General features: G+C 40.5%; 1 protein-coding gene across 1 annotated transcript; it reads right to left on the bottom strand.

Annotated features, from left to right (window-relative positions):
* Positions 1-1,930: 1,930 nt before the first annotated feature.
* On the bottom strand, positions 1,931-8,690 carry LOC138019251 (kelch-like protein 20). The gene is made up of 5 exons (XM_068865979.1): positions 8,133-8,690; positions 6,532-6,821; positions 5,410-5,831; positions 3,458-3,610; positions 1,931-2,530 (listed from the first exon to the last, which is right to left on the bottom strand). Exons 1-5 carry the CDS (start codon positions 8,508-8,510, stop codon positions 2,091-2,093), a joined length of 1,683 nt encoding a protein of 560 aa, XP_068722080.1. The 5' UTR covers positions 8,511-8,690; the 3' UTR covers positions 1,931-2,090.
* Between the last annotated feature and the right edge of the window lie 1,604 nt (positions 8,691-10,294).

Consider the following 10,294-nt stretch of genomic DNA (forward strand, 5'->3'; position numbering starts at 1 on the left):
AGATGTGATTTTCGTCATAGTACCCCTATGCAACAATTTGGCGTGAGCGTTCAAGCTTTGTTCTCTATAGTGTCCTTGTGTAATAGCTTTGTTTTTCAGTGTTTGCGCTTTTATCTTTAATCTCATTAAAATCGACGTCGGTTTGGTTGGCGTTCGTGCAATTTTGAACGTTGAACAAGTGAAGTCCACCCAAAACGAGCGGTATTTTCTCTTAAAGTTTTTAAAAACGCACCTCAAAAAAGGACGTTTGATTCCTTGTTGGGAATCAAAGTTAACGGCAAAAGTTGATTTGTGTGAATGCGATAAGCCATTCTCTTCATCAATCCTTTTGAACGCAAAGGTCGCTGCATGATTTGTTGAGAACACTAGAGGGCCAGTTTACGCTCGGATTTCTTTTAGGGTACAAGTTGCTGAAATTATGGTAAATAATGGTATTTGCTGTGTTTCAAAATGGCCCCTGTCATCTTGTGGGTTACCTTTATAGTTGCCCATTAGTACCCAATTTCTTTTTTTTTTTTGGCTTTTTTGGCCCTCGCTTGTTGGAAGTTGTGTTAGCGTGACTATTCTCTCTAGGGGTTCCACACAAAATAGCCTTAGAACGCTGATTACGTAACCTTAGCATACCGCGTGCAGTCCGTAGCAATCCTTCACGTGTCCCAGGGGTATGGGACTCTTATATAAGGCCACTCCCTTATCACGATAGCTCATTCAGTCTTTTCGGTGTTACGAATTCTCCTTTTCGCGTCCCACCTACCTCCCCGCAGCGATGAACCAGCACTCCGCACGGAGCTCCCCGCTCCTAACCGCCTTGGGCTGAGTCTCCCATATCTTATCTAGTCTAAGGCACTGTTTGCGGATGATCCTAGTGAGAATATATTACTGTTTGGGGCAAGTATTATGCTGGATTTTTCTCGTGTCAAAATATATTATCCTTGTTTTTGGACTTCTTGAAAGTGAGTTTGAAAGTTTGCCTATCAGTGTCCTACCTGTCTGCTTTTGCTTAATTAAGGCATTTAAACTACAACTTTGAATGTGATTGGCTTATTGAACTGTCCGATAACAAGTTAGCCTGCGTCGCAGACGTAATCTAACACCGGTTAGTAACGTCTGCGAACATATCTGGACCCCCAGCGGACTCAGCGAACAAGCGGAAGTACGTTTCAAATTTCCCTTTAACCTGATTGGCTATTACCAGTCTTGTCGATTAATTGTTTTTTTTTAATAGACCAATCATGGCTCGTACTAAATTCCTTGAACGCTGCTGGGGTCCCAGGCTAGAACAAGGATTTCGGCGCTGGTTAGCAGAAGGACCTAACCAGCAAGTGAATTAGTGGAAAATAATAGTTTTTTAAACCAATCCCAATCAAGGAATTGTAATTTTTATGATTAACCTGGAAATCAGTAGTGCACCATTTCTGGCAAGTTACATGAGATCAAATTTATGTTGAGTTTGTTCATGTGTATAGAGTGTCTTCGCTCATGGGACCAGCATACTAAAACAAAAGGAAGAATTTTCATAAAAATAGAGTTCAATTCCCAAAAGCAAATTTCAAGTATGGCCGCAGTGACGTCATTTAAAGACACTCTTTCATCTCATCTGGATCATCTTATGGTAAGTCCGTCCCTTTTGCCCTCCGTTTATCTTCGAATGTATTTCCTAATTTTGGGCGGCATATATCGGTCGGTCGGAGTAAAAAAAAACCCACAGACAAAAAGAAAGTCGGAAGCAACATAGAAAGCAGCGTTAGCTGCAGCAAGGGTCGGGTTGGGGTGTTATATCTTCCTCCCACGCCGACAGAAAGAGGCGGCCTCTCTTGTGTAAGAGCAGTGAGTGTCACGTTCAGTTTAACAAAAGCTTTCCGCGGTTTGAAGTTGAAACTGACAATCTGTTCGGGTAAAATGTTAACGTAACCAATGAAAACCAATGTGTATACTTCAGATTAAAAGTTTTAAAAATGTTTTACTAAGCCATTACCTTCCTCGTTTTATAATTTTGTTTTAGTTTTGAAAACTCAAGAATACATACAGTCGGTTGGACGACGGTAAACTGAGAAAAAAAGGGGACTGTCAATTGTCAAAACGCACTCCATTTACAGAGGCGGATAGAACACACAGCTTATGCTGAAGTTACTTTCCCCTGTGTAGCCGACAGTTTTCCACTCCTTTGTTTGGACATCAAGGCATTCGATTGACTTAACACCTCGCCCACCGACGCAGAAGATTTGAGATCCTTTAGCAGCTAATCCAAAATCATTTCTAGATTCCATCATCTTGGTTTCCAAAAGTGCCCACGTCTTAGTCCTGGGGTCGTAGACTTCAACACTATCTAGGCTTTGTTCGTTGTTTCTCCCACCAACTGCGTAAACGAGACCTTCCACTGCGCATGCTCCCAGTAAAAAGCGAGGGAAGTTCATTGGCTTTAAAATAACCCACTTCTCTTGTTTTGCTTCAAAACGTTCAACGGAAGCTAACGGTCCTTCTGGGCTGTGACCGCCAATCACGTATAGTTTGCCCGACAAGTACGCTGCTCCTGAAAGAAAGAGAACAGGAAAAATGAAAATTTCGGTGCTAACGACGTAGAAACAAATATATGTGCCCCAAGAGACCATTACCCATGCATGGGCCTCTTGGCAACCTAAACACGTGATCTAAATCTTTGACTTGAATCTCAAACATGTTTGACGACACCTTTGTCAAATCTTTAACCTTAATCTCAGACATGTTTGACCACACCTTTGTCAAACCTTTGAACTGAATCTCAGACATCTTTGACAACACTTTTGCCAAGTCTTTGAATGGAAGCGAAGATATTTTTGGCGACACCTTTGTGAGGGTAACAACCTGGAAAGGGTTGTCAAATAACACATTTGACGCTTGTCAAAGGTTGGGTGTAAAACTGTGGTAAAAACGGCCTTTACCACCTGAGACTCCCCTGCAAAGGCAACTGCAAAGATAATATTTGACGTGCGTCAAAGGAATGTAACGCTGTAACAAACGCGGTCTTTATCGCGCCTTCGACAAGACATTTGATGCTATGTAAATCCAATTTTTCGTCCCGTGCATGACTGGCCACGGAACGTCAAGTCGCTTGTTTAAATCTCTTCTGCCATAAATTAAAATCAACCTTGCAACATTTTTCAACTTACTTGTTAAATCACTATTAAAATGATTAAGTGAAACAAGTAACTAGAGAGAGGCTTTTGTCCAGAGAATACCTTGTTACCAGGATTTCTCCTATTCTTGGGAACGAGGCTCCAAGGTAGCCTAGTGTTTTTAACAAAAGGAAAACGCCATCACGGAACAATGAACAATGAAGTTGTCAAATACGGAAGACGATGGAACCGGGAAAATGGATTTCCTTTGATATTTAAGTCCAAGAATCACCAGAGCTAAAAGCCACGTCCGGAAGAACTTCCTGAATTCTCAGTAGGGTATCCACTTTGTTGTAATTACTTACCGGGGCTTCTCCGACCAGAATTCATTTCCGGCATATCCACCCATTCAAAGCTTTCGATATTTAATCTGCGTACTCCATTTCCTCTTCTCCTCCCACCTGCTACAAATATACAATTCTTTCCTGCACAAACGCCAGAATCGTGAACATCGACACCTGAGAGAGAATTTTTCAAACTCAAGTTGAATCTGCCTTTTTGTTGTTTCTACTAAACTACGGCAGACTCCCTGGAACAAGTTTAGGTGGCATGATAATGACATAAAGTTGGCTTTCTCGCAACTTCCTTGCAACTGCAACTGAGATATGAATTTCATCCCCCCTTTTACTTTCGTTAGTGGTACATTGGGGAAGTGGGTTAAATGGACAGCTATGTCTTCTTCTTTTTAAACAAAATTACCTTCCACAGAGAGCGGAGGCGCGGTAGCCCAAAGCTTAGCGCGCTGGACTCCGGATCAAGCAGTCCGGGTTCGAGCCCTGGTCATTGTGTTGTGTCCTTGAGCAAGACACTTTACTCTCACAGCGCCTCTCACAGTACCTCTCTTCACCCGGTTGTTCAAAAGCCGATTAACGCTAATCCCAGATTAAAAATTACAGAACCAAGGAGTTTATTTCTCTACTTCCCATTCCTGTTCAACGCTGAAACAAAAATAAGCAAAAGAAACTTTCACCAAAACTGACTTGAAAACATGAAACAATAGTTTACTCTAATCCTGGGACAACTTAATCGGCTTCTGAACAACCGGGCCCAGGTGAATAAATGGGTACCGGCAATTTAATGCTGGGAGTAACCCTGCGATGGACTAGCATCCCATCCAGGGGGGAGAAGAAATTAAGCCTAGTCGCTTTATGCTACAGTAACCGGAGATTAGCGCCGGCCTGATGGGCCACTAGTCTCGTAGCAGACTTTACCTTTTATCTTTACCTCTACCTACCACAAAGAGTATCTTGAAGTCCCAGGTGTTAGTTCAAAGGCTGGATAACTTTATCCCGTGGATACGTTGCAATCCAAAGTAACAGATGTCCTCCACGTGAAACGTTGGCAAAGGTTTTGGCTTGTCTTTCATATACCGGATCCGAAATAATTTACGTCCATAAAACAAAAGAACAAAGAGAACATAACAATGCCTAATCAACAAGGCCTAATCAGAATAACAATCTTTCTTTTGTCTTCCGCCATTTTGGTCCGGGATATGAAAGTCTAGCCAAGGTTTTCGTGCAGGTCTTTACAAAGATGTATTAATTTTTGGAGTGTGCATATTTAGCTTTACTTGAGCAAATACTGAAATTGGCTTTGCACAGATTGAAACTGTAGGATCGTGACTTATCCACCGGATACAATTATACAGCCTTTGAAAACTGGGGCCTTCAATGTTAAAAACTCGAACCCGGGTGGGTAAATTTGCATTGCAATTATGAGCACTTCAATTGACGCTGAGAGCTACGTTTGAAAAAAAAAATCCCTTTTTATTTAAACAAAGTGAGAAGTCCATAGCCTACAAGTGTTGATCTATCTCATTTGGCCTTGGATCATCAGTTTACGATATTATCCAAATTTTTCCAATCAATAAGATTTGCCAATCATCAGATTTTATCTTGATTGGGCTTATTGGGCTTAATGATCGAAAATCTCTTGATTGGTCCGCAACCAAATAACCGAACGAGCATTCTCGTCCCCAGAGCCCTCCGTTTCGTTATGTCACGTGGTCGCCAACCACGTGATACAAAGAAACGGAGGACTCTGGGGACGATAGTGCCACACGATGGATTGCTAACTCGTGCTGAACGCAAAATCGGTGCGCGTATTGAACGCAATGCGCTACGTTTTATTCGCTAAAAAATCTAGCAGTAGTTATAAAAAATAGACACTACCATAAACTAATGGGCCTCATTCCACCGCAGATCGAGACTTGTGGGTTAAGAACTTCTGACAAAGTTGACAAGTAGCTCAGTCTCACCTACTCCTACATCCTCCCAACTCAGTTCGAGAACGTTGAATTTTGTGACCCTACAATTTGAAACAGCGTACAAATCTTGACCTACTGCAACTACATAGCGGTTTTCGCCTAAATGCTCCACAGGGCCCGCCGCCGACAGCTCCTTGCTCTTCGCGCATGCACACTTGACAGAATCGTATCGCTCTACGAGGTTTGTTCGATTGCTGATCACATATAGAATGTCCTCCGGCTTCCTTGAACAATAAGAAGTCAAAGCATGCGCGTTCTCATCAGCAGTTTGAATGTGTTCCAAAGCATCTCTAACTTGTTGGACGCAGATGTCGTGTTTTTCGCACAAGACTGGGATGACTTTGTCAGTAAGGTACTTGGAGGGCATGTCGTGGAAACGGATCTCTTTAAATATGCTCTTTGCTATGCTTTCTCTGCAAATTAAAAAGCAATCAATTCCCTAGAAATTATACTGTGGAATCGATTTTAATACAGAAAATACTTAAGTTAAGCCCGATGCGAGAAGGAAACTTTCTGATTCACTAGCAGCGTCTTGGCTACGAGCCATACCCACGACTAGAACAATTCTACACACTGGGTATACAAGGGAAAGACATTCTTATAAGATCAAGAGTCATTAAAATTGAGTCTCGTGAAAGCAAAAGTGACCGATAACAGAAGCGGCAGAAAGTCAAACCAGCCGATCGATCAAGCAGCAAATACAGTACAATACAATACAATACAATACAATACAATAATTTATTAAACTCTCCCCAAAGGGGCTTTTCAGAGCTTAAGTATCTATCTAAAAAATAAATAAATAAAAATTAAATAATCTATCTTTAATAATTACAATGCATTTTACAATGATTTAAGAATATTAATGTATCAAAGTTACTGGGCAAAAGTTTACAACCTTATAATTGCATGCTTGCTGTTGATGACAATGAAATAGAACTGGTTCTTTGAACCCAGTCCTGAGTCATATCAAGATGCAGAGGTTCAGGCTAATAACGTTAAGCCAAAGTAATAAAGTAGTCGCTTCGCGATATTCCATTTAAAACTGCTATTGCGTTCTTAGTATGATCAAAATACTATTAATTTTGTATATTTTCAGCCCGTCCTCGTCCTCACCTGCCATTTATGTCATATTTAAACCATCTATAGACGGCCTCGTAAACAGCCTCCTCGCGTTTGACCCGAAGGTTTTCACTTCTGATCACGTGAACGAGATGTTCGCCGGACAACGACAGAAAATCAGGCTCTTTCAGCAACACCATGAAGTTCCAGTCTACAAATCGATCAATTTTGCTTTGAAGAACAGTAAGTTTAAGATTTCGCGCCAAACTCTGAAATCTCAAGCAATTTGATGGATGAAGAATTTCAAGTATAAATTCTTGAAGCACCTCGATGATTTCGTCTACCTGCAATGGCAATGCAGACAGATGTTAGAATGATTATGAGATTGTGTTATTTTTGTTGAGCAAAAAAGTGGCTGCGAGTAGGTTTAGAAGTTTGAGCGAAGAAAATATTTTGAATGAATAATAAAGCAATTATTGCATTCGGCTTTCGTAGAATATGAAGAATTCTGCAGATCTCGGAGGATGTTATCCACCTCGGCCTTCGGCCTTGGTGGATAACATCCTCCTCGACCTGTAGAATTCTTCATATCCTACTCAGCCTCATTCAATAATTGCTAAGTATACCATACCATAGCCACACGGCTAGCTTTGTAGATAAAAAGTTTCAATCCATTAGCGAACATCGCAACAAAGTGTCACGTAGTCAAACTCTTGCACGTGTAAATGGGAATGGTACATCTTTCAGATAGGGCACACTAACGTCTAAAGTATCTGCGAGGACCTCGTCTACTTCGATTCAGTCCTATCTCTCTTGGCAGGCAAGGAAAACCTTCCGATTTCTATTTTCCGCAGCCTCTGCCGGGCTTTAAGTCAACTTAAACCTCCGAAACTTAAACTTAAACCGAATGCACGGTCAATTGTTCTGGAAACAAATTGTACACAAAGGAGGAACCTTTGTTTTTGCCACTGTTGGCAAGAAAAGTGGATTCTTATTCTAACTTTTCTTATTTGTTGCTCAAAATCTGTAGCTAACAGGAAAGGAATCAGCTAAAATTAAAAACGTCTTTTCGATTTTTGTTAAAACGAAACGTTTGCCGTATAGATGATGCTCGATAGACGCGATGCTAAAATCACTCTAATATGTTAACCAGCTGCTCTTCACACCGCCTTGACGGCACGGCTGTCTTAGCTGTTATTTTCGCTTTGCCACTGTCAATTTCTCCTCTTGTCATATGGTCTTTTACTGAAATCAACAACAATTTCCCGAAAAAGGAAGAAAAGTACTATATTGACAAAAATGTACACCCACTAAAAAAGATACCTTCTCGATGAGCTTAGTTAGAAACTGACGTCTGCCCAGTAGGAGTTTACAGATCAATAATACCTACTTCAAGGTCATCATTCAGAATTTTCGAACTGCGCTAGCTTTCCCTTACTTATTAAAGAAAAGCAGACTCACACAACAGACTCACTCACCTAAGCAAAGTAAGATCATTAAAACATTATCGATTGGAGAAGCTTTCCCCCCTTTAGCTCTATGTTGTGTCTTCCTAAACAAAATGGATGGAAATATAGGAATACCATATGCAATGCCTTAATTTGTGTTAAATAATTATGTTAATTTTTGTACGCGTGTAAGAGTCAGTTTCTAACCTGGAAGAGGTAAGCCAGAGACATCATATTATAGCAAACTCCCTCGTCGCCGCTCATTTTGCCACTATAAAAATAATCCAACATTAATTTCACTGTTTTGCATTCAATATCATTCGGCAAAATGACTTCTTGACAACGACCTTCTGTATTTTGCGCAAGAAAAATGTTTTTCAAATATGGTGAATTTCCTGCGAGGATCACTCGATGAGCAGCAAATATAACATTTTCCACTTTTAAAGTCGCGTCACAAAGTTCCATGTTGGACCTCATATCTTGAAAACGCTTAAACATGGCGACGAAATGAGGTGATTTTGAAGTATGGTTAAACTCTTTGCCAGGCTGAGAAACGCTGTTTGACCGCTTCGCCGCATTTGCCATTTCTTGAAATTAAACTTTGAATCGGCTTTATATTCAAAATGCTCCGACCTTTGATTTGACTCTTCCGCAAAACGAGTTGGCCATGAGCGAGTTTCAGAGAGATAATTTAATTTTTTGGTCTTCGCTAGGAGATTTATTAAAACTGCGTTCAGCTGAGAAGTGACTTATGTTTTCAGGACGTTGGTTTATCTCTAACAGCTGTCTAAATTGACGTGAATTCTGAAAAGAGTGCTTAATTTATTGACTTCCTGTGACCAATATCAATCAAATGCAAAAAAGGTATATTTTGGACATCTTTTCTGTAAATACATGGAGAAGACCATACAAATAAAAGAACTTTACCCAATACCATACTGAGATTAATAGACCTTGCTCTTATGGGAAAATCGCTTTTTATTTACTTGAGGAAACCCTTTGGAAAAAATTGAATTCGATTTGTGAAGCCGTTGTCAAGCGACCAAGTTAGCTCAAATTAAATTTACTCCTTTGTTGCCAAGCTGTCATTTTTACTGTCGATCTCTCTAGTGATCAACTGAAACATACTGACCTTTCCGCTGCAGCGCGGAAATCTAAAAATACCATGCTCTCAATTAAAAGATCTCTAAAATTAATAATTTCTTTTTACAGTTTTGTTTCGGCAGTCAAATGCCCGCTATAATTCTCAATATTTCCCATTACTTTCAGAAGGGACTAAACGTTCCGTAAAGAACAAATCACTCGCTTTCCAATTCGTTCTTGCTTATGATCTATTGCTGAGTATAAGCACTGATGACGATTTGACATTACCGAGTTGCCTTTAAATTTCTTGCAATCACCGGCAGTTCTAAAGTTCGGAAATGCATGTAAAGAACTTTACACCGAACTCGGGGAAAGACAATGTCCAAAAAAAACTTTTGCTCAGGCTTTGCATAAGTACGAATTCGAAAGGCCTGAACAACGAAGAAGAAAAGCCGGCTTTCTTGTGAAAAAGGTCTTGTGGGTTACGTATAACACGCGGTCATGTTCGAGCGCGTAAAACGAAAAACAAATTATTTTCTTTATACACAGTGAAGTGACAAACAATGTCAGCCAATGACAATATATAAAACAGAGTTACTGTTTCCAGAGATGCTGTTTGCCGATTGGTTAAAAATAATACAAACGATTGATTTTTGTGTCCAATCAGGAACCAGCGTTCACTCAGCTGTTCAATTAAAAATAGGTTGGCGAGGGCTCGTTCACTTGATCTTGTAAGCTTTCGTCGTCGATTTCTCCCGCCTCGACTGACTGCTCTGCTACTGTGTCTCCACGGATGAACGTCCTCTATTCATACTTCTGCCTTTCGAGCCCGCAAAAACATCACCCCTCTCTTCCAAGTGAAAAGAAGGGGGAAAATCGATCTCGTGAAGCGAAACCGAATTTTTTAATGTCATCTTCTTTATCATTTATTTGCAGTCAGCCTAGTTACATTTCAGTGTAATACTTACAAGACATTCGAATGATTGAAATTTATCAGGGTTGAAAATCGATTATTACTAAGTCTTCTTGTTTATGATTGCAGTTGCCGTCGTCTGCCTCAACGGCTTTATCCTCAAGGCTACTTCCTTCAGATTTCATCTCGTCTGCCTCTATCTCTGGTGATACTTTATCTACGCGGCGTAGTCTGAGTCCCCAAAATAGAAGCAACGGTAAAGGTGCAATCTTTTTCATAGCGTTGGAAGCAGCGGAGCAATTTAGTATCTTGGGCAGGTCATTATTTTGAAGGCTACTTCCTTCAGTCAGATTTTACCTCGTCTGCCTCTCTC

The sequence above is a fragment of the Montipora capricornis genome, chromosome 10 (genome assembly GCF_036669925.1).
Source record: "Montipora capricornis isolate CH-2021 chromosome 10, ASM3666992v2, whole genome shotgun sequence".
In the NCBI taxonomy this organism is placed as follows: domain Eukaryota; kingdom Metazoa; phylum Cnidaria; class Anthozoa; order Scleractinia; family Acroporidae; genus Montipora; species Montipora capricornis.

Excerpts from the sequence above, each read along its gene's own strand:
- LOC138019251 (XM_068865979.1), bottom strand. The coding sequence starts at position 8,510 with ATGGCAAATGCGGCGAAGCGGTCAAACAGCGTTTCTCAGCCTGGCAAA. Across the intron at positions 5,832-6,531 it reads AAATATGACATAAATGGCAG|AGAAAGCATAGCAAAGAGCA; the intron begins GTGAGGACGAGG and ends TTTAATTTGCAG. Across the intron at positions 2,531-3,457 it reads TTCTGGTCGGAGAAGCCCCG|GAGCAGCGTACTTGTCGGGC; the intron begins GTAAGTAATTAC and ends TCTTTCTTTCAG.